Genomic DNA, 25591 nt, shown 5'->3' on the forward strand with positions numbered 1-25591 from the left:
CAGCAAATGTTCTCAACGCCAGTCCTCAAGTACCCCCAATAGGTCATATTTTCATGCTTTCCATTGTTTTGCACAGGTGATTTGATCAGTTTCACTGCCCTAGTAATTACCACAGCCTTTTCATCTGAGGAAAATCCTGAAAACATGACGTGTTGGGGGTATTTCAGGACTGGAGTTGAGAAACATTGCTGTACAGCACCTTTACATAGCCTTGTAAATAGCACAAATAAACACCCGCTGGTCACTATATCACTGGACTGGTTATCTGTGTCTGAAAGAGTTGTTCGTCCCAGGGAGCATTATCCCCTCTACCTATTCCCAGGTCATGATAGTTAGACTTAGCATCTCTGCCCTTGTTCTGCTTAGCACATTCAGTTACAGGAACTTGTCTGTTCTTGTGTCATTGGGGGTTATTTACTAAAGGAAAATCCACTTTGCACTGAACGTGCTCTTGGAAGTAAAGTCACTGTAGATCCGAGGGGGACATGCAAGGAAAATAAAAAACAGCATTTTAGCTTACACATGATTGGATGATACAATTAGCAGAGCTTCCCCTCATTTCAGATCTTCCCCTTAAATTTAGAGTGACTGCACTTTTAAGTGCACTTGCAGTGCAAAGTGGATTTACCTTTCGTAATGAACCCCCATTGTGGCACATTTTTATAACAACTTCCATTAGTGTATTAATCATTATATCCTCCGAGACATAAAGGGTTATAACTAAACTATCTAGGCATGGACTTGTGCGTAAATAACAGCCTATTAGACACAATTACTATTTGTGGTGGGCAGTATTTTCTTCTTTTGGTTAAAAGATGTCTACCTGCCTTTTAAATAGTATAGGGCAGTGATGGCAAACCTTGGCACCCCAGATGTTTTGGAACTACATTTCCCATGATGCTCATGCACTCTGCAGTGTAGTTGAGCATCATGGGAAATGTAGTTCCAAAACATCTGGAGTGCCAAGGTTCGCCATCACTGGTATAGGGCAATAAAGGCTTACTTTTAAGCCTTTTGCATCCTGCATGCTTGTGTTTTAATATGTTGCTGTTAGCAATGGGTTACCTGGGTTTGGCCTTGGACTGGCCCCATGTAACCTAAAAATGGATCGGTTTTTGAAATATTTTAGATTAGAACTCACCAGACATGAGGTCCCTTGGCACAGATTGTGACTTTAAACATTTTGGCAAAAATACAGACTAAGACCCTATGATTTCATGAATTTTGGGGAGTGTGTTCAAATATTTAAAATGCTTACCAGCCTGCCTACTTAAATAGAAAAGGCAACAAGAAGCTGGTTTGCAAGCATTGTGCACCCACAATTATAATATGGTTTTAGACTTTAGTATGTTGCTGTTAGCAATCAAAGGCAAACCAAACTTGATAATAAATAACAATTGTTTATTAAATATTTATTACAAATTTATTTAATTACATTTATTTTTGAATACTTATTTGCAGAGGCAATAAGAAAACATTGTTTTTCATATAAAATAAAAACATATATTTAGTTATTTAATAAATATACAAAAATATAAAAAATTATATACACAAAGGCAAGGTAACAGTATGCAAATAAATAAGTTTTAAATACATATATAAAGAAGTTATAAAAAATATAATAATATACAGCAGCAATTAAATTACTGGAGGTAATGAAGATTAGGGAACAGAGGACTGTGGTGACAGAATAAATTACTATAAATAAATTATTGTGTATATATTTATATAAAAACTCATAATGGCTTAGTAATTTCTCTTGTACGGCCATCTGCACAAGCATCATTGGTCCATTGCTTGGTGTATGCACAACGATCATAACTTAAAACATGATTTGACTGTGATGATTGCCATTATCCTAAATGTCTTGGCTGTCTTCATTTTCATCTGGACCTATTTAAATGAAATCGTAACTCTCCTTTTGGTACTGTAAGGCAAGCCAATGACAAAAAGGTTCTTAAATTGCATTCATTCATGATGTATGTTTGCACTGGCCGTTGATGTTATCAACTGCATCATAACAAATGGTCAAGATGTCTATAGTTATCAACAAGTAGCCATGAAATCTCAGTCACACCTTGTGCCAAGATATCATTTTGGACATTGCAGACATTTTAAGAGGTTGTATGAATTCAATTTTGGAATCTGATTCCCTTCTGTCATGCCTCACAGTAATACATTCCAAAAAGTTAAAATGCAAAACATCCCTAACCTTTATAAAAAGTTGGAAATTTCTTGAAATCTTCAGTGTTTCACTGTTCTCTATTTATGCTTCCTTAGTAAGTATAAAATAAGTTCACAGTTGTAATGTTCTATGCATAGAACTATATGGTACATAAACCTGAGGTGTAAGGTGAGGCTGGTACACTTTTATGATTTCTCTCTGTATATCAAGGACTCCTGCAGGCCTTGAAACAAGACATATGCGCACCTCTAAAAGGTGACCAGGTTTAGGAAGTTCTACTTCTAATAACAAACAATAGCAGACTAATTAACGGTCCAAAAACTGAATGTTGATTTCTCTGTCCGGTACTAGGAGTGTCCTGGTCATAGGTTTCACCAAGTTTCCTGGGCATTCAGGTCGAACTTCAAAATGGGTAAGGATCTGCAAAGGATATCAATAGGTCATTATTGTCAAGAGAAAAGCTAAAGTGAAATAATGCTTTCCATTGAAACATCACAAAGGGTGATTTTCAGTGCACACAGAAATAAAAATAAAAAAGTCCACCCAATAATTGATCTTTCAGTTTTTGGTAAATGTTAGTGGGTTGGATTGTCATTCAGCTTTGTATATTTCTTAGAGCTGTGGATTTACTAAAGCTGGAAAGTGCAAAATCTGGTTCCGCTATGCATAGTAGCCAATCAGATTCTAACGTCAGTTTGTTCAATTAAGCTTTGACAAAAAACTTGGAAGCTGATTGGTTTCTATGCTGCACCATATTTTGTACTCTCGAGTTTTAGTAAATCAACCCAGAGAGTCTTTTTGCCTTTAGTAAATCAACTCCTCTGCTCACATGTAGATCTTCCATTCAATATTTTTTTTCACATTACACAGACAGCAGCAGTAAGAACAAAAGACCCTTAAATGAATTCATATTGGTAGGAGGGGGCAAAATCAGGAACTGCATCATGAAGGTTTTACTGGAAGAGTCCATTAAAACTCAATAGGTGATATTTTCTTTTTTTTTTTGTTAATTGTCTGGATAAACTTTCAATAAAAACGAAATGAATCAAAAACTCAATAGGTGATTCATTTCTATAAATATTTAGCCAGAACTGGAGAATACATTATTAATACTTGCATAATAACACCCTTAACCTCTAAACAACCCTTATGTTTTATATTTATTTATCCTAGATGTTTTGAAGGGTCAGGGTTTTAAAATGTATATGTGGAGCCTAGTCGGATAAGTCAGGTTTTAAATGTATCTCAGATAGTCCCATAAGGTACATCTCTGGACATCATTCTTGATCACTGTCCACCTGGAAGTTGTGGATGTTCCTGCCTTCCTTTCAGTGTTCCAGCCCTCCTCGTTACATTTCCCATTAAAATACAATAGGTATAAATCCAGCAGGGAGAGCAGGAACCCCTCAGAATGGTCACACCAGGTATGTAGATACATGAATTCTAGCATAGAGATGTCACTAACAGAGTTGTTAGAGATTTAAAAAATGGATGGCCTAACCTACCAGTGTATACTACAAACCAAAATATCAGTTATGGGGGGGGGGCACTTTAGGAGAGGTTGGGAAAGTCCTCTTACCCGTGAAAGAGCAAGGTAAACTTCCAGTTCAGCTATCCGCCTCCCAATGCAGCTTCTCTTTCCAAATCCAAATGGGATAGAGGCATATGGATGGTGGCACTCATCTTTCTTCAGCCAGCGCTCTGGTTTAAACTCATCGGGCTCTGAGAAGAACTTCTCATCTCGTGATGTAGCATAGTGGCAGAGGGTAATAAGTGTCTGAAAGAAATTTGAATGGATTAACGTTTTGCCCTTATCAAACCAAGCTTACTATTCAGTGTGTAGAATGGCTACAGAATTTCTAAATGGTTGTGTGCCGTAAATCTGACAGCAAAACTGTATTTTTATACCAATCTTGTAAATTCTGCATGTTTAACTTACCTTTTTTGGTATGGTGTACTCTCCTATTTGGATATCTCTGTCTGATACAACTCGGGCATTGCCAGGAATTACCGGATACAACCTACAATGATCGAAAAGAGCTCAGAGTTACAAAGGTGATTTTATATTTATTTTCAAATAAAAACAATTTAGTCTGTTATTCCCTCAGCAAGATAGTACTTTCCAGTATCTGCTTTTTGTATGTTTTAGGGGAACAATTAGACAGAGCAGCTGTTTGAAGCCCCTGTGGGGTTCACAAGAAGGACTTCTTTATGCAATGGTAATTAGAGATGGCACTTAGTTTTCTCTCTGCTGATGCAAGTCCTATGTTCAGGGCATAAGTTCAGTCCCTCCTAACCAGTCCATTAAGCACAGATCGCTTACTGGCACAAGAGGACAGAGCAGCAGGATTTAGCTTTTGCCAGGGGAGTTAAATAAGAAGTCAAAGTGGGCTTTAATTTGATAGTTGCAGCAACATTTTTGCTTGGAGCTGCATAACATCAATAAATACCCACTGCCAATGTAATAATGCATTTCTCTTCCCTAGAATATCCATATACTGGAAACCACCCATAATATAGTGCTGCCTATTGTCTTTTCACCATTCCTTGGGCTTACTTTGGACAATATACCCTAATGATTTAGAAATCAAACTATATTCATTGTCTTTCCAACACACCTTTTCTCAACCTTTGTATTTTATTGTATCTCTATTGTTTTATTTACGTAATTTTTACCTTAATACTTCTTTTACAACGGCCTTCATTAGGGGCATTTTAGCTACGTCAGCTGCAGTTGCAATTGTCCGTCCTTGTTGCACATCCGTGATCTCTTTATACAGAGCAGACTGTACTTGTGGATGTCTTGCTAGCTCATACAGGGACCATGAAAGTGTACTTGATATCTGGCATAAATATAAAAAAAGTTTATTATAATAGGTGAATCCTGAATATACATTATAATAAATACATTTATTGCAGGAAGCATCTTGTCTACACAAGCCAAGATTAGGGGTTGTAAAAATTAGTAATAATAAAGAGCAAATCCAGACAAGTGAAGACAATCAGAAAATGGCTAATTCTACTGAGCAAATGCTGCAGCTACCACTTCATATTTCAGACATGTTTAATATGAGACTTTCAACGCAGCAGAGCATCAGTGGGTGTGTTTGGGAACAGCTCTTATGCATTACAATTAAAAGTACCGACCAAAGATAGTGGAGTGGTATTGATGAACTTAAGCAATGACTGTATTTAAAATTAAAGTACTGAGCAGGTAAACAGTGTTCCTTGCAGGTACCTAATGGTTAAGTTTCGACTGATGTTTACCAAATAGAAATATAAGCTTTCAGATAATACTACAGATCTTTAGAATGTATGACCACGTCATTTAATAATTGGAAATCCAGATTCATTTCCTTCTTATTATTTGTAAACCAACATCATAATGCTAATGATGGTCCTAAATCTGCAAGCATTCCTTGCAAGTCTTTTTTTGTAAAATGTATGTAGAGTCAGCATATTATGCTGAACTTTAGTGATTAGATAATATTGTCTACATAGTGGCGCTGATAACCTCAGTATTGCTACCTTGTACAGTCAGCCAGGGTATCTTGTAAGGCAAATTACAGGTAAAAATTACATAATCTAATAGCATGTTTTCAGATTGAGAGAGGAAGTAAAGCACAAGTTAATGCTTTAGTAGGGTAGTGTGGGAAGTGGTAGAACCCCACACATCAATGCTGCAAGGCCTCAGTGGTAACCAGAATATTAGCATGTGGAACATCCAACGTTTTTGTTGTATATCAGGTTTACTAGTATGTGAAACCCATAATGATCCCTTACCGTGTCTACGCCCGCCAGAAGCAGCTCGGTGACATTGCCATAGACTGCCTTCATGGGTATTTTCTCCTGGGCCAGGTAATAGGTCAGGAATTTTCCTTCCACTTTTTCACCTCGGGACACTTTCTCAGCTATATCAGCCATTCTTTGATCAATATGTCCTTTAGCTGCACAAATAAATGATATCATTAAATATAAAACAGATGCCATCAAATTCTTAACAATTAGTAAGCAATATGATTTTTTCCAAGTCTACTTTAATTTTAAAAATGTATGAGGTTTCTATCTAATCTCCAGCAATGGAGTTTTATATTTATGCAGTGTCAGTTTACTGAAGGGTTATACTAAGTGTTTAATGATGGATGCATATTTAAGGGAAACTATAGGCAATATTAAAAATTACATGTTATATAGTCTGTCATCAGGATTAACACATCGCCCCCTGTAACATAGTTTTATTAACTGTTGATCCTGTCAGTAGAATAAGTAAAGCAAAAGGTACCATTGCAATGGTTAGGGGAAACCATATAACACTGCCTGTGGGGGTTCTTACAACTGTCAGTTTTTACTGATATTGCATAAAGTTTGTTTCCAAAGATTAAAAAGGCATGTTGTGTAACTGCATAAAAACACATCAGATAGAGCCCACACACGATCGGATTTTCCGACAACATAATCCGATCAGACTTTTTCCGTCTGAATTTCCGACCGTGTGTATGGGGCATTCGACTACCATCGTATGATAATACTGCTGTGCGCTTTCACTGAAGAGCAAACAGCATTGTCTTCTTTTTCCAGGAAGTTGGAAATAATGTATCAACTGGCAGAATCAACAGCATAGTTACACTTACAAAGTTACATAGTAGGTGAGGTTGAAAAAAGACACAAGTCCATAAAGTCCAACCTATGTGTTCGATTATATGTCAGTATTACATTGTATATCGCTGTATGTTGCGGTCGTTCAGGTGCTTATCTAATTGTTTTTTTAATCTATCGATGCCCCCTCTGAGACCACCGCCTGTGGAAGGAAATTCCACATCCTTGTCGCTCTTACAGTAAAGAACCCTCTACGTAGTTTAAGGTTAAACCTCTTTTTTTCTAATTTGAATGAGTGGCCACGTGTCTTGTTAAACTCCTTTCCATGAAAATGTTTTATCCCTACTGTGGGGTCACCAGTATGGTGTTTGTAAATTTAAATCATTTCCTCTCTCAAGCATCTCTTCTCCAGAGAGAACAAATTCAGTGCTCACAACCTTTCCCCATAACTAATATCCTCCAGACCCTTTATTAGCTTTGTTTCCCTTGTTTGTACTCGCTCCATTTCCAATACATCCTTCCTGAGGACTGGTGCCCAGAACTAGACAGCATACTGTAGGTGAGGCCGGACCAAAGTCTTGTAGAATGGGAGAATTATCACTTTATTCCTAGAGTTAATCCCTTTTTTAATGCATGCCAATATTCTGTTTGCTTTGTTAGCAGCAGCTTGGTGAGCCTATCATCTACTAGGACCCCCAAGTCCTTTTTCATCCTAGATTCCACCAGAGGTTCTCCCCTTAGTGTATAGATTAACTATCTATAACAGCCATTATCAACCAGGGTTCCATGGAACCCTATGGTTCCTCCAGTGTGGGGTTACTTGAGTTCTGGCTAACCGACCTCCCATCTGATGGTGCCTGCATAGTTCCAGGTTCAACATCACTTGGCAGAGCCTGAATCATGACTGCAAGAGTGTCATTCCGGCCAACTTGTAAGGAGGCATTCTTCCCCCCTTACCACTACAAGGTCAAGGGGTATTTTTTCAATGACCGGTAATGGACTAATCTTACCAGGGGGTTCCCCGAGACCAAAAACATATTTCAAGGGTTCCACTGGGGTAAAAAGGTCGAGAAAGGCTGATCTATAATATAAACTAATAGTTCTTCCAATGATTCATTTTTAAATGCTCCTCAAAATGTAAATATTAGTAAACATACTATAGCAAAGTACAACTGACAGTAAGGGCCGGTTCACACTGCAGGCGAGGCGAGGCGACTCCGACTTGCCTCGCCGCGACCTGCCGCGACCTCAGCGGCAACTTGCAGATGACTTCTGTATAGAAGTCAATGCAAGTCGCCCCGAGGTCGCCCAAAAGTAGTACAGGAACCTTTTTTCTGAGTCGGAGCGACTCGAGTCGCTCCTCTCAGAACGGTTCCATTGTACAGAACGGGGGCGACTTGCGAGAGCGAGGCGAGTCGTGTCGCCTCGCATCGCCCGCTGTGTGAACCGGCTCTAAACCAGCAGACCTGCAAAGAGCAGTTGCTCCAGAGCTTAGTAAATTAGCAAAAGCTCTACTGACTTCTATTATCCAATCACATGCAAACAAAAATGCTGTTTTTTCTATTTTGCCTGCACATGATTGGGTATTCTTTGCCAAATTAAGCTTTATCTCATTTACTAAGCTCTGGAGCAACTGCACTTGCACAGTCTATTTGCCTTTAATAAATCAACTCCATTTTGTTATTTAGTTACCTGATTGTAAACATGGGGTCGATCATGTTTCATGTAAGCTATCATGAACAGTAACTAGCATGAGCAGTAACTCTTGTATTAAACTGCATTGTACTTGTACTGTCCCTTTATTTTTTATAGTGTTGCGCTAACTTTTGGAACTTTATGAATCCTGTATAATAATATACAAATAGACTAATAGATAGTAAAAGACTACTACTATAACTTGTATAAATGAACGTTGCCAAATTCCAGATCCTTTTTTATTTTTTGCAAACAAAGAAAATAATGAACGCTTGAAAGTTAAATATATACTATAATTGGCCTTATCAATGTATACACAACAGTAACATCTATTTTCAGTGTTTGCCTTTCATAGGTAAAAGACCTCGGAAGCGGCATCATGAAAGCCTAACCCGGCTGATGTAAACTTTCCTGTGTCCTTCATGCCATCTAGAAAAGGAAATTACTGTAGGCCTTGGAGTGATAGGAAAGACAAAACAAAGCTTACATCAGCCTCACTAACTACTTACAGAAAAGGTAAACTTGCATGATTGGCGTTTCATAGCTTGCCCAAGCCAATTCTTCAGTTCTAATGACTGTCAGGAAGATACCCCAACATTTATTTACACACCTTTATACACCTTAATCTAATCACAATAGAATGTTTAGATGCTGGTGACTGGATTAATATGGATATAAATGTTGGGGTAACTTCTGATGTTCCTTAGAAGACATTGCTTGTATAAGCTGTGAAACATCTTCGATATTACAGAATAAGTCCACCTGAATGTGAACTAGTTAGTTACTCCACCTATAGAGAGTCCCATGACTCCCTGTAGAACATGCAACTCTTGACATGACCGTCGGCATCCTCAACATCCCTCCCCTTAGTTTTGCTTCTAATTTTACCCACAAGTGACCAGAATTGACCACCAAAGAACAAAACTAATAGAAAACATAACCTGAAAATGTATGTTGGAACTGTACCCTGGTGCCTCAGGCCCTGTCCCCCAAACCTTAATGGGAAACACATGCCTACTAACCATCTGTATCAAGTAGGGGATGTCTGGATATTCTCCGTGGAGTTTCAAAAGTCAAAGAGGGCTGTATAAATAACAGCCAGGGCCTTGGTGCAAAATCCTAATAGGAGTCCCTTGATATATCATTCAAAACCATAGAATGGTCCAGCTTGTATATTAATGAGATGATAGTAGTCCAAAAAGAGGGAAAATATCTGGGTGGAGAATTCTACTTTCTGCAATGTAAGCTAGTTAACACAATGGAGTGCCAACCAGAGCAGTGGTGACCTTTGCAGTTAGGCCATAGACCATAATCACTACTGATATACGTGTAAAGTATAGTGAGACTTACCAAAAGAAAACATGTAATCCCAGGACTCGCAGAACTTTTGCCAGGGCTTTCTGAAAATTTTGTGCAAAAATTTGGGCATGGCCATGGTTAGAAGGGTCATTACAAACATAGTATTGATGGACTTAATGAATTTCTCAGTTTCTTCGGGGATCGTGGTCTCCAGGCAACCAATCCGTGAATCAAACAGGACAGAGGAAATACCTAGGAAAATGCAGAGTAGGAAAAGTTATTGGAAAATGCACAACCTGAATCTGTTACACATGAGGCAAAATTGGAGCATTGTGGAGACAGGTTACATTTTGTAATAGATACATTGTTCTGCTCTAGATGTGTAATCAGTAGTGGGTGATCAGAGACTTGGCACCTTTTATTGAAATCCCTAAAACTTTTGCATAGAGCACCCTATAAGCTGCACAATAGCTGCTTAGTGAATTTCCTGATATTTCACTTCGCAAAGAATATCCAATCAATTGCTTTTTTTTTTTTTTTTTATTGCTTGCAAATGATTGGATGATGGAAGTCATTGAAGCTTCTCTTCTTTCACTAAGCTCTAGGGAAAATTGCCATTCAAAGTGCAACTTCCCATGCAAAGTGAACCATCTATTTGCCTTTAGCAAACCAACCCACCGTAAAGCTGCATCCACATTTGAGCTCAGTGTCTATGGTCAGTTTTACAGGCTTTTTTTTTTTTTGCATTTCTACAGGAGTTTTTGAGTGTTTTTGTTAGTTCATTTAAATATTTTAGCTGGTTACTAGGTAGGAAAATGCAGAATATGCATTTTTATGGGTTTTGAATGCATTTTTCAGGCATTCTTATTGAACTCTATTGGGGCCAAAATCTTATGCAACTTGAACCTTGTAGCTAAAAAGATGAAAAAGTTCCTTCACTTTTTCGAGCTTCATGCGACACAATACTTATGTGTGAACAGGCACAATGGAAAACCATGGTTTGAGGATGTTTAGCATTTTGGAGCTTTGGGCTTGATAATGCTCAGGCGTGAATGGGGCCTAGCAATGATCTTGACACTGCAGTACTTGGGGGGCCTGAATTTATTCCTAAATTGTTACAATGTTCTGGACACAGTCGGACTCAATGAACATATGTTACTTTGATAATCGGTGAAGTGCTACATGTCCAAGTGTTCGTTTGTAGATGAATGAACCATTTAGCGGGGTTGCAACTTGTACAAAAAAAGTCAGTAATAAATCTATATTGAATAATTACCTTCTAAACCAAATCTGTAGAATTCGCTGGAAATGTCTTTGACAACCTGATTTGGATTTTGATTCCGCTGGTGATTTAACTTCTTTATAAGATCCCCAACCACATCGTTGAAAACATCACTGTATCCCTCTACCTCCTTTGGTTTCAGCATGTATTTCCCGAGAATACTGCGGAACTGCTGCCATTCTTCTCCCTCACTACAAACATCAGAGAGTAATATTTAATGACATTCCTATATACAATCATATGTGTTACACTTACATAATTACATAGTTAGCCAGGTTGAAAAAAGACACAAGTCCACCCAGTTCAACACAAAAAAACATAATAATAAAAAAAATAATAGAAAAAAATAATAAAATAAAAATAATAATAATGATAATACATAATGGGGGTTATTTACTAAAGGAAATTCCACTTTCCACTGCAAGTGCACTTGGAAGTAAAGTCATTGTAGATCCGAGGGGGATATGCAAGGAAAATAAAAAACAGCATTTTAGCTTGAACATGATTGCATGATAAAATCAGCAGAGCTTCCCCTCATTTCAGATCTACCCCTTAGATTTAGAGCGACTGCACTTCCAAATGCACTTGCAGTGCAAAGTGGATTTGCCTTTCATAAATAACCCCCAATGTATCATTTAGTAAAGCATTACTTATGGGCATAGTGCAGTAACCCATACAAACAGAAATCTGCTCTTAGCTGGATATAATTCAAATGATTTTACATACAAATGGCATAGGTACCTAAATCAGGCCTGATATTAGCCATCTGTAATCTCCTACACAGCAGTGCTCAGACTGGTAGAGGGAGAAGCAGCACTCTCAGCCAAGCAGGTTCTAACGCTTTGCATAGTACTGTTGGTTCAACACACTAAACATGCTTACAAGAAGGCAGAAAAGAGAGGTGATCTCATTGGGTGCTGCAGTTCCTTCATTGTCCAGTAAGAAGCTGTAGAGAGCCATTAACTATGCTTTATTGCGTCATTACTGTATAGTGTGCAGTAAGACCTGGCTGTGCTTTCTGGCGGGGGTATCTGAATCACAAGGCTTTTAGGACAAAATTACAAATGCCTTGGCTGGTAAAACAGTTATATATATTTTAATTGTGTGTTATCTGCTTGCCTGGAGTTAAGCATTTAATGAACAGACAATGATATCACTGAGTGTTCCCTAGCAGGTACAGGTAATATGCATTTTTTTTGTAGCAGTGTCCTGCTAGTACATGGTTGGGAGGTGAATTGCTATCAGATATAAAGTTTACCCTGAAGTTTAAAAACAAAACATAGATTTTAAATAGTTATTAGAGGAACACCTTCAGTTCTTTTTTGCAGCTTTAGAAATCATTTTGTGGACCCCAGCCCTTATACCAGTACTACAATCATAATAAGACGTTTTTGCAGGATACTTACGCAGTAAGCAGACCGTATGAGTGTCCTCTGTACTCCCTGTAGTCTTTCCAGGAGGAGAGATCCGAACGAATGGGATGTTTTCCTTCCTGACGTAAGACCTGCTCAATTAGCGATGGATCTGCCACATGAACAGTAAGGATTGGACCAAAACTCGCCTTCCACACTGGACCATATTTGGCTTTTCCTTGCAGCTGAAGAGAACGTATAGGAGTTAGACATTGTTATTTATTACTTAATTAATGGATGTATATCCTACTAATTCTTGGTTTCACTCTAGATAATAAATATATATATATATATATATATATATATATATATATATATATATATATATATATATATATATATATATATATATATATATATATATATGAGCGTGTGGCACTCACGGGTCTTGAAAGGTGAATGCTCATGGGAGGTTTCATTTTGACGTTTCGATGAGGACCAAGCTCAGCTTCCTCAGGACGAACTTGAGGAAGACGAGCTTGTGCCTCGTCAAAATAAAACCTTCACTGTGCATTTACCTTTCAAGACCCGTGAGTGCCGTTTGCTCTTTTGAATTATATGTACTACAGTCTTTATTGGGCTCCCAGACCCATTTTTTATTTCTGATATGTGTGCAGTGGTAACCTTTGGATAATATATATATATATATATATATATATATATATATATATATATATATATATATTATGCATATAATATGCATATATACATTATTATATATATTAGAGCTGCGCGGTTAATCGTTAAAAGATCACAATCTCGATTCAAACCCCCTCACAATGCTAATCAACTGTTTCCGCGATTCTATGTAAACAGTGCAGAGCCGAACTGTCAAAAAAAAAAAAGCCAACAAATGTTTATCAACATTCCTCAGCGCTGAGAGGTGGCCCCTTTCAAATAGTGCTTAATCACTATGATTAAGCACTATTTGTAGTGTGAAACGTGTCAGTTCTGTCCTTTCTGCTGTGGCATGCGTTTTTGATCTTGCATTTTGAATAAAAGGCAAATATTTTTTTGGAGTGCGGCAGTCCAGAACTACTTTCTATCTATAATGCGAAAGATTATGTTACGCCGAGAGAATCGTGATCTTTATTCTAAGAAAAAAAATTGGGATTCTCATTTTAGCCAGAATCGCGTAGCTCCAAAATATATCTATATATATATATATATATATATATAGATAGATAGATAGATAGATAGATAGATAGATAGATAGATAGATAGATAGATAGAGATAATATATATATTGAGTGGATCAGAAGGCTATTCTTCCAAAATCTGCACACAAACACATAAAAAGATGTGTAATTATTATATAAAATAGATAAATAGATAGATAGATAGATAGATAGATAGATAGATAGATAGATAGATAGATAGATAGATAGATAGATAGATAGATAGATAGATAGATAGATAGATTAGATAGATAGATATAAATTACACGTCTTTTTACGTGTTTGTGTGCAGATTTTGGAAGAAAAGCTTTCTGATCCACTCAACGTTACATAGAATAACATTACAAGGTTGCAGATTAGCTTGCTTAGTTTTTGTTAATGAGAAATGTCCCGGTGATATGTGCTGGCAGCTGTGTCTGAAGTGACAGGTATGATACAGCCCTTTCAGCACTGAGTATGTGGCCTGAGCTGATCATCCTTGTCCACCCAGTGTGGTGCTGAAACGCATTGCCCCAGTTTGTGGTCAGGAAAGTGATGATGCATATTCCAGAAATGAGGCTCCTCATTCCTTATGAAAAGGAAATTAGTAAGAGAGGAAATACGATGACTCATCATTTATATCACATATGTGATGTCAGTCTAGCCTCGGGTATTGGACAGTGATTTGCTCCCGTGTCTATCCTTCCATGCAGGCAGAGGCTGCAGTAGCAGCGATTCACCGACTGTATTCATGGAAAGTTCTGCCAGCAGACTAACTATATAGGAATGTTAATTGCGACCTCATGAAATGAGATAATGACAATAGTGTATTACTATTACAGGAAGGAGGATTGCTCATTCAGATCTCCTTCTTTTAATTCAGGAAACAAGCAATTTATTTGCAGGGGGACTCAACATGCATTTTTTTTTTTAAATAAGCACAATTCTTAAAGCATCATCATGTCCAATGCAGGGCTATGGACCTTGCATCAGTCTGGGGGAGCATGGGGGAGAGCATGGGGGAGAAGCCGCTATGGGGACTGGTCTAGCAGTGCAGAGAAGCTGAAGTTCAGGCATATAAATCTGCTTTTCTATGCTCCATAGACATAAACCAACAGTTAACCCTTATAGTGCAGACGCAGCCCCACTGCAAGAGACTTTTCACGTTTCCTGGAGTTAGGGTTTAATAACATGAAATAGTTTTAAATAACCAGATTAAAGCATTACTATGTTAACAGCAGAAGGGGCTTCCTATTAGAATTCACATACTATGCATATTTAATTATTATTAATAATAGTCATGTAGAAACAAAGCCATATGTAATATACTATAATACAACATACAGAGGAATAATATGGCGGACAGCAATCACACTGTAACTGGAACCACACAGTACCCTAGGAGAAATCTACCATTTTTAATAAGCCCAGCACTGCCCTTCTCATCATATATATAATATAAATGGAAGATAATGGGGTATTTTTGTTATTGGTCGCTCCTTACAAACGCTGCGTTTGTTATTCAAACGCTCAAATGGAAAAGGCTGCATTTGACAACAAATGATTGTTGTGACCTGCTTTGTTGGCAGATCAAATGCATCTTAATAGGACATGCGGGCATCCAAAGAAACGCAGTGCAGCGTAAAATCTGGTCAAACGCGAACTCTGAATGGCTCAATTAAAGTGTGTTTCAACAGCAAGAAAACAATGCCTATTGCCATGAGCCCCTAAGCTGGCCATACACTATACAAGTTGATTGTACAATCTCTGTATAATCTCATTTACCAAAAGTATGTGGTGGAGCTGCACAATTAATTAATCGTCAAGAATCGTTATCACGGCCGTGACTAAAGTGTTTCACAATTATTTCTAGGCAAAGAATTCTCTCTGCTCTTCTGAAGCCACAGCCAAAAGAAAGGAAGAGAAAAACTGGGCAGTCTGCCAAGAATCACAACATTCTTTATCAGTTGAACTTAACTATAAACATTGTAACAATTTGTCAATGGAATAGACTTTGTGTGTAAGTGAAAAAAGTTTAACCACTTAAACACTAAACCCTTTTCTGCCATTTGTTGGTTTCAAGTTAAAATAATTTTTTATTTTTTTTGTTAGAAAATTACTTAGAACCCGCAAACATTCTATATATTTTATATACTATATATTTTTTTAGTAGTGGTGGTTGTTGCAATATTTTATGTCACACTGCATTTGCGCAGCGATCTTTCAAATGCAGTTATTTTGGAAATTATTACTTTAACGAATTAAAAAAAACAAAAACTAACCAGTAATGTTAGCCCATTTTTTTATTTTTTTTTTGTATAATGTGAAAGATTTTATGTTGCGAGAATCGTGAGAGAATCGTGATGTTTTTATTCTAAGCAAAAAAAATTGTGATTCTCATTTTGACCAGAATCGTGCAGCTCTAGTATGTGATAGGAGGACACAGCTAAACAATCAATTTCATTTGTATCCAATCAGGGAGGTCCTTGTGCTACATAGTTGATGGTAGATCAGAAGACAAAAGAAGATTGTACAATCAGATTCTATAGTGTATTGTAAAACAAGATTATAGTGTGCTGTACAATCACATTGCATAGTGTGTAGCAAAAGCTCATTCTATAGTGCATTCTACAATCAGATTCTATAGTGCATTCTACAATCAGATTCTATGGTGTGCTCTACAATCAGATTGCATACTTATTAGATTGTAAGCTCTTCTGAGCAGGGCCCTATTAATCATCTTGTATTTTATTTATTATAACTGTATTGTCTCCCTTTTATATTGTAAAGTGCTGCGTAAACTGTTGGCGCTATTTAAATCCTGTATAATAATAATCACAATAATAATAGTGTCTTCTACAATCAGATTCTATAGTGAGTTGTACAATCAGATTCTATAGTGAGTTGTACAATCAGATTCCATATTGAGTTGTACAATCAGATTGCATAGTGTATTGTACAATCAGATTCTATAGTGAGTTGTACAATCAGATTGCATAGTGTATTGTCAGCTTCTGTCATCATATAACGAGTATTCAGTGATTTCTTGGGGTGCCTCTTACCTGTAGCTCATGCAGCCTGGACAGGCCCCCCCTGCAGAAGATATCAGTGAGGAAGCTGATGGCAGAGGGACCAGGCACGTCTGCCAGGGACTTGTGCCTCTTGATGACAGTCTCTGGTCTCCTCAGTAAGGACTCAGTCCATGCCTCAGTCAGGGTCCTGAATATAGAAGAGGACCTGTTAGCCAGTTTAAGTGTCTGTGCCATGTTGCCCTCGGGATGCCTGGGCAAGGATCGGATAAGAAGTGTAAATTCTGCATCCTCCAGCTATGCCAGCTCCTCTATTTATACACAAACATACTATATTCCCCGCTGCAAAACGCAAGGCATGTGTACACCGCAGACACGCCCCCTTGGGTCATCCCCCAATCAGTTTCATCATCCTTCTCTAGAAATACTACATACTAGTGAGGAATTAATGGGAGGGGCGTGGTCAGGATGAGACAGGGGCACTCGGGCAGCCTATACCTTTGAAGAGGGCGTGGTTTTGTCGCTGGGTATTGGCCAGGCTCTGCATGTGTGGAGTGTTGCCAACAGCCTGCCCTCCACGTGGGCCGCTGGTGACAGGGGCAGCCAAGAGTGAAGGGGAGATGTCACCTGCTGGGATGGCAGTCACACTCTGCAGCATTCCCTAATAGACTGTTCACCTGTCATCACCTTACCGCTCTGATACCACCAATCGTAATCATAGGGGTAAGAAAAGGGCTGATCCGGGCACTGCCATGTGTATGAGATCCTCATACCTCGGAATAGTGTGTGTGTGATCCTGTGACCATCCGACTTCATATATATAGTGAGAGACCGCCCATCCTACTTCATATATAGAGACAGACCGCCCATCCGACTTCATATATAGTGAGAGACCGCCCATCCTACTTCATATATAGAGACAGACCGCCCATCCTACTTCATATATAGAGACAGACCGCCCATCCGACTTCATATATAGTGAGAGACCGCCCATCCTACTTCATATATAGTGACAGACCGCCCATCCTACTTCATATATAGAGACAGACCGCCCATCCGACTTCATATATAGTGAGAGACCGCCCATCCTACTTCATATATAGTGACAGACCGCCCATCCTACTTCATATATAGTGACAGACCGCCCATCTTACTTCATATATAGTGACAGACCGCCCATCTTACTTCATATATAGTGACAGACCGCCCATCTTACTTCATATATAGTGACAGACCGCCCATCTTACTTCATATATAGTGACAGACCGCCCATCTTACTTCATATATAGTGACAGACCGCCCATCTGACTTCATATATAGAGACAGACCGCCCATCCTACTTCATATATAGTGACAGACCGCCCATCCTACTTCATATATAGAGACAGACCGCCCATCCTACTTCATATATAGAGACAGACCGCCCATCCTACTTCATATATAGTGACAGACCGCCCATCCTACTTCATATATAGTGACAGACCGCCCATCCGACATCATATATAGTGACAGACCGCCCATCCTACTTCATATATAGAGACAGACCGCCCATCCTACTTCATATATAGTGACAGACCGCCCATCCTACTTCATATATAGTGACAGACCGCCCATCCGACATCATATATAGTGACAGACCGCCCATCCTACTTCATATATAGTGACAGACCGCCCATCCTACTTCATATATAGAGACAGACCGCCCATCCTACTTCATATATAGAGACAGACCGCCCATCCTACTTCATATATAGTGACAGACCGCCCATCCGACTTCATATATAGTGACAGACCGCCCATCCGACTTCATATATAGTGACAGACCGCCCATCCGACTTCATATATAGTGACAGACCGCCCATCCGACTTCATATATAGTGACAGACCGCCCATCCTACTTCATATATAGTGACAGACCGCCCATCCTACTTCATATATAGTGACAGACCGCCCATCCGACTTCATATATAGTGACAGACCGCCCATCCGACTTCATATATAGTGACAGACCGCCCATCCTACTTCATATATAGTGACAGACCGCCCATCTGACTTCATATATAGTGAGAGACCGCCCATCCGACTTCATATATAGAGACAAACCGCCCATCCGACTTCATATATAGTGACAGACCGCCCATCCGACATCATATATAGAGACAGACCGCCCATCCGACTTCATATATAGAGACAGACCGCCCATCCTACTTCATATATAGAGACAGACCGCCCATCCGACTTCATATATAGAGACAGACCGCCCATCCGACTTCATATATAGTGACAGACCGCCCATCCGACTTCATATATAGTGACAGACCGCCCATCTGACTTCATATATAGTGACAGACCGCCCATCCGACTTCATATATAGTGACAGACCGCCCATCTGACTTCATATATAGTGACAGACCGCCCATCCGACTTCATATATAGTGACAGACCGCCCATCTGACTTCATATATAGTGACAGACCGCCCATCCGACTTCATATATAGTGACAGACTGCCCATCTGACTTCATATATAGTGACAGACCGCCCATCCTACTTCATATATAGTGACAGACCGCCCATCCTACTTCATATATAGTGACAGACCGCCCATCTGACTTCATATATAGTGAGAGACCGCCCATCTGACTTCATATATAGAGACAAACCGCCCATCCGACTTCATATATAGTGACAGACCGCCCATCCGACATCATATATAGAGACAGACCGCCCATCCGACTTCATATATAGAGACAGACCGCCCATCCTACTTCATATATAGAGACAGACCGCCCATCCGACTTCATATATAGAGACAGACCGCCCATCCGACTTCATATATAGAGACAAACCGCCCATCCGACTTCATATATAGTGACAGACCGCCCATCCTACTTCATATATAGTGACAGACCGCCCATCCTACTTCATATATAGTGACAGACCGCCCATCTGACTTCATATATAGTGAGAGACCTCCCATCCGACTTCATATATAGAGACAAACCGCCCATCCGACTTCATATATAGTGACAGACCGCCCATCCGACATCATATATAGAGACAGACCGCCCATCCGACTTCATATATAGAGACAGACCGCCCATCCTACTTCATATATAGAGACAGACCGCCCATCCGACTTCATATATAGAGACAGACCGCCCATCCGACTTCATATATAGTGACAGACCGCCCATCCGACTTCATATATAGTGACAGACCGCCCATCTGACTTCATATATAGTGACAGACCGCCCATCCGACTTCATATATAGTGACAGACTGCCCATCTGACTTCATATATAGTGACAGACCGCCCATCCGACTTCATATATAGTGACAGACCGCCCATCTGACTTCATATATAGTGACAGACCGCCCATCCGACTTCATATATAGTGACAGACTGCCCATCTGACTTCATATATAGTGACAGACCGCCCATCCTACTTCATATATAGTGACAGACCGCCCATCCTACTTCATATATAGTGACAGACCGCCCATCTGACTTCATATATAGTGAGAGACCGCCCATCCGACTTCATATATAGAGACAAACCGCCCATCCGACTTCATATATAGTGACAGACCGCCCATCCGACATCATATATAGAGACAGACCGCCCATCCGACTTCATATATAGAGACAGACCGCCCATCCGACTTCATATATAGAGACAGACCGCCCATCCGACATCATATATAGAGACAGACCGCTCATCCGACTTCATATATAGAGACAGACCGCTCATCTGACTTCATATATAGTGACAGACCGCCCATCCTACTTCATATATAGTGACAGACCGCCCATCCGACTTCATATATAGTGACAGACCGCCCATCCTACTTCATATATAGTGACAGATCGCCCATCTGACTTCATATATAGTGACAGACCGCCCATCCTACTTCATATATAGTGACAGACCGCCCATCTGACTTCATATATAGTGAGAGACCGCCCATCCGACTTCATATATAGAGACAAACCGCCCATCCGACTTCATATATAGTGACAGACCGCCCATCCGACATCATATATAGAGACAGACCGCCCATCCGACTTCATATATAGAGACAGACCGCCCATCCGACTTCATATATAGAGACAGACCGCCCATCCGACATCATATATAGAGACAGACCGCTCATCCGACTTCATATATAGAGACAGACCGCTCATCCGACTTCATATATAGTGACAGACCGCCCATCCTACTTCATATATAGTGACAGACCGCCCATCCGACTTCATATATAGTGACAGACCGCCCATCCTACTTCATATATAGTGACAGATCGCCCATCTGACTTCATATATAGAGACAGACCGCCCATCCGACATCATATATAGAGACAGACCGCTCATCCGACTTCATATATAGAGACAGACCGCTCATCCGACTTCATATATAGTGACAGACCGCCCATCCTACTTCATATATAGTGACAGACCGCCCATCCGACTTCATATATAGTGACAGACCGCCCATCCTACTTCATATATAGAGACAGATCGCCCATCTGACTTCATATATAGTGACAGACCGCCCATCCGACATCATATATAGAGACAGACAGTTCACACCTGTATGAATTGTTGGGTGTGGGTTTCCCCACATCCAATTCGCATAGCAGGAGAATATGACGGGCTCTCTATGTCTCTCATAATTTCTGTGCATCTTTGCCTCCGTTTCAGGGCTGAATTTAGGAAAAGACTCTGCCCTGATTCGTCCCTGAAATGGAGAAAAGCTGAGCGTTGCTGTGCGATCCGCGGCCGGCTTAGGTGTGGACTGAGCCTTAAAGTTCTTTTGATGTATTACAGTTTTTACTGTGTTGAACGTACAGATCAATGCATCATATGGACTGTGTTATACAATAGAATGGATAGGCTCATTGTTTACTGTAATGCTACACATTTATTATTTTCATCAGTTAGAACTATCATCAGTCATGATCCATGTTCCAGGCTTTTATCTCTTTTTAATACAGAGGTAGAATTGTAGTATTCCTATTTTTTTTTACAATATGCGACTGTGTTTAAAAAAAATCCCAACTGATACTCCAGACTTTGATTTCTATAATACAATTGATATATTTATATATACACTGTACATGTTGCAATGTCCCGCTCACACCATCTACTATACGACATTAAACATACCCCAGTGCATATTCTTGACATATTTACTTGTATTTTCAAACCATTTCCACTCTTATTGGCTCCAGTGCATTGCCCCTTATTGATGTCTAATTCTCATTATGTACCCCCTCACCTGTGATTCTCTTTTTTTTTTATTCTGTAACTCAAAATTATATTTTTGTTTAATAAAAAAATATTTAGCAAAAAAAAAAAAAAGTATCATTTGTGCACTGTGCAATTTATTCCATAGAACTATAAGAGCAAGAATTTCTTTGCAGCACTTTCAATAGAATTTATCTGACTGGTTTTGATTGATAATTTTCAGTTCATCTTTTAAATTTAGAATTTTTTACAATTTTGGATAACAAAATATTAACCTGTCCTTTATATTAACTCCATAATATATATATATATATACAAAACTAATTTAAAATCACTTGTAAATGTGTCAGGAGCCAACTAAGAGCGTGCAATTTTTGGCATCCTCCTGAAAATACAACTTAACTGACTGTTGTGACACAATACACCTCATTGCAACCTGACTGCAATTAATAAAGGTGAATGATACTGAATGTTTCTTTGTGACAATTCAAATGAAGGTCAAAAAGTATCTAATGTGGTGCTTCAGCACCACTTCATTCACAGCACACCTTAGGACTCCTTTCACACTGGCACCGCTCCACGTTAGCGGTAAAGCGCTGCTAGTTTTAGCGGCGCTTTACCTTCATTTTAGCTGCGCATTTTCGGCCACTAGCGGGGAACTTTTAACCACTGCTAGTAGGGCGATTTCAACCGCTGCTAGCAGCCAAAGAAAGGGTTAAATGTACTCGAAGCTCTTTGCAGGCGCTTCGGCAGCGGTGCCCTTGCACTCCAATGGGCAGGGGTGGCGGTTGAGCGGTGTATACACCCCAAAGATACTGCTTGCAGGACTTTTTCTAACGTCCCGCAAGCGCACCGCTCCAGTGTGAAATCACTCGGGCTCTCACACTGGGGCTTCAGGGGAGGCATTTTACAGGCACTATTTTGAGTGCTTTAGCGCCCGAAAAATGCCTCCAGTGTGGAAGGGGTAAGCGTCTCTGTACTCCCTAAGCTTGGTCAACATTTACTTTTAAAGTGATAATTTAGTACTTCTTTAGTAATTCAACACCACGGACTTTGAACAAGTATGCAGATTAGAAATGTCAGAAATCTTCATAATTGTTCCCAACAACGTAAGAGATCCCACGTGACAGACAAAATCACAGCATTGTCAGGATGTCAGCTTAAGAGAGGACAGTCTTTGGCAGGATAGATAATTAGCTGTATCCATGGCAGGTAATAAAAGCACATTTCAATTCAAATTGGAAAGTAAGCCTTGTAATGCCAACAGGGGGCACCTAACCTACCTAATTACAATGTGTATTCTTCATCCTGGCGTGATTGGTTCTCCGAGTCTCTCCATTACCTGCAATCACCTTGCTACCAATAATCTGGTGTTGTTCGAACACTGATGCCCTGTACACACGGTCGGACATTCCGACAACAAAATCCCTCAGATTTTTTCGGATTTTGGCCCAAACTTGTCTTGCATACATACGGTCGCACAAAATTGTCGGAAAATCCGATCGTTCAGAACGAGGTGACGTAGAACATGTACGAAGGGACTATAAACGGGCCAGTAGCCAATAGCTTTTGTCTCGTAATTTATTCTGAGCATACGTGGCACTTTGTCCGTCGGAATTGTCTACACACGATTGGATTTTGTTGTCAGAAAATTTTAGATCCTGCTCCGACAACAGGATCCGATCGCACATTTTCCGTCGGAAAGTCCGAACGTGTGTACGTGGCATTACTCTTGTTTGGCCACTACTTCACTCATCACTTGCTGTCCTCACACATTGCTTCTGTACAATGTTTTCTATCTCATTCTCTATGGCTGCTGCTTATATGATAAAAAGTAATAGAAAACACAGAGAGGGACACACATGGCCCCCTAGATGTTTGTATGTGTAAGGCCGCGTACACACGGGCGGATTGTCTGCCCAACTAAGTTCGTCAGACAATCCGACAGACAGTCCGTTCAAAATTTGCATGAACGGACTTGACCACACACGATGAGCAGACAGTCCGCTGAAAGCGTGCGCGATGACGTGTACAGCACGTACGACGGGACTAGAAAAACGACGTCCTATACACTGCAATGCAACCTTCGGCCGTGTAAATCCTTTCTGAGCATGCGCCATACTTAGTCCGTCCAACTTGCCTACACACGAGCGGACTGTTCGCTGAAACCAAGTTTGGACGGACAAAACCAAGTTTGAACGGACAAAATTTCGGAAATTCCGTAAGACTTTGTTCGTCAGACAGTCCGCTGAAAAAATCCGCTGAAGCCCACACACGAGCGGATTGTCCGCTGAAACACGGTTCAGCGGACTAAGTTGGACAGACAATCCGCCGTGTGTACGCGGCCTAACACTTTCTTAAGCAGATTTACTGAAGGTGAATCATTAATACTTTCACTTGGCTAGTATGATTAACACTTTTATTACTAGCAGTCTTATACTGGCTAGATTTGAGTAACTTTCTTGTTACTCACAGCTCCCTAATTTCATTGACAGGAGCTGGATATGGATAACCCTTGGATGACAGATGGCTGAGAAAGATTATATTTTCCATTATAGGGCATGATTATCCCTTGGTGTTGGTTTGAATTATTCCTGTTCTTCATAGAGCAGCAAAAAGGCCTATTGGTCCTTTGCTGATAATCATCTTTTCCGTTTTATCATGATAGATTCTAACACACTACTATAACTATAAGCCAGCCCCCTGGAATTCTAAAACAACTTACTGCCTTCTGGAATATATTCTGAAAACAACTTTCAATTTCACCCAGAAATCTGTACCCTGCAGTAAGTTGTAATAGACATCACTGAATGTTATCACTAGTTTTAAATATTAATAATGCACCTTTGCAGGGTCGGGACAAGGGGTGGGCGTTAGAGGCGGCTGCCCCGGGAGCAATGGTTTACTATAGGGATGGGGACACCTTCCTTCTGTTACAAGGCTGACAGTGATTTTGATACACAAGTCACCACTGGGCATAGGATCCTCTAAATTTGCACATCATGAACCAGAGGGCAAAGTTTGGCACCTTTGACCTGGGCGCTGGATGACCTTGTCCCAGCAATGCATCTTTGCCATCAAAACTATGTTCATGCGTCTATTAATCTAACAGAAAAACCTGTCAACAATTTTCCAGCCATGCACCCACCAATACCAAGCCAAACTATTCCACCACCTAGACCTCTTAGGATATTCTATAATGCTGTCATTTCTACAAGGGATACCAAATTGGCCATAATAAGTATTATGCTAAATAGGATGTTAAAGCAATGATGTCAGGGGAATCCAAGTGAGACCCCCTCCAGATTTACCTACATGCTTAATTCCTCCAAAGGGATACAACTAACTTCTTCAGCTTCCAACTGTGTGCAAGTAAGGGCCTTTACTCCTCCATTAGGGATGCTGCCCAGTACACTTGCTAAATTAAGAAGAGTGTGATCCAATTCAAACTTAGATGTTGTGGTTCTGTCTTCTACATAAGTGCATGCACAAGGAAATGGGTAAGGGATCTTAAGAACCTTTTTACCAATTTATCATAGGCTGGTTGACCTTACTCCCCATGAACTACAGGAAGATTGCACATAATCTCCCCATCTCTATGCAAGTAATAGGGTTACTGAACAACTCAGTACCAGATTGCACATAATCTCCCCATTTCAATGCAAGTACTATGGTTACTGAAGAACT

General features: G+C 39.8%; 1 protein-coding gene across 1 annotated transcript; it reads right to left on the reverse strand.

Moving 5' to 3' along the window:
- Positions 1–1471: 1471 nt before the first annotated feature.
- CYP27B1 (cytochrome P450 family 27 subfamily B member 1) lies at positions 1472–16990 on the reverse strand. The gene is made up of 9 exons (XM_077483656.1): positions 16689–16990; positions 12464–12654; positions 11052–11248; positions 9827–10027; positions 5969–6132; positions 4862–5028; positions 4125–4206; positions 3765–3962; positions 1472–2605 (listed from the first exon to the last, which is right to left on the reverse strand). Exons 1-9 carry the CDS (start codon positions 16890–16892, stop codon positions 2492–2494), a joined length of 1518 nt encoding a protein of 505 aa, XP_077339782.1. The 5' UTR covers positions 16893–16990; the 3' UTR covers positions 1472–2491.
- Between the last annotated feature and the right edge of the window lie 8601 nt (positions 16991–25591).

Source organism: Lithobates pipiens, unplaced genomic scaffold (genome assembly GCF_037356315.1).
Source record: "Lithobates pipiens isolate NorthernLeopardFrog02 unplaced genomic scaffold, aLitPip1_a1.2 Scaffold_16, whole genome shotgun sequence".
NCBI lineage: Eukaryota > Metazoa > Chordata > Amphibia > Anura > Ranidae > Lithobates > Lithobates pipiens.

What these genes read in the sequence shown, in the direction of transcription:
- CYP27B1 (XM_077483656.1), bottom strand. Translation starts at nt 16,892, where the DNA reads ATGGCACAGACACTTAAACTGGCTAACAGGTCCTCTTCTATATTCAGG. An exon ending in TCATACGGTCTGCTTACTGC is followed by an intron (nt 11,249 to 12,463) that starts GTAAGTATCCTG and finishes TGATGTTTGTAG; the next exon opens with TGAGGGAGAAGAATGGCAGC. An exon ending in TTCTGGCGGGCGTAGACACG is followed by an intron (nt 5,029 to 5,968) that starts GTAAGGGATCAT and finishes TATTTATGCCAG; the next exon opens with ATATCAAGTACACTTTCATG.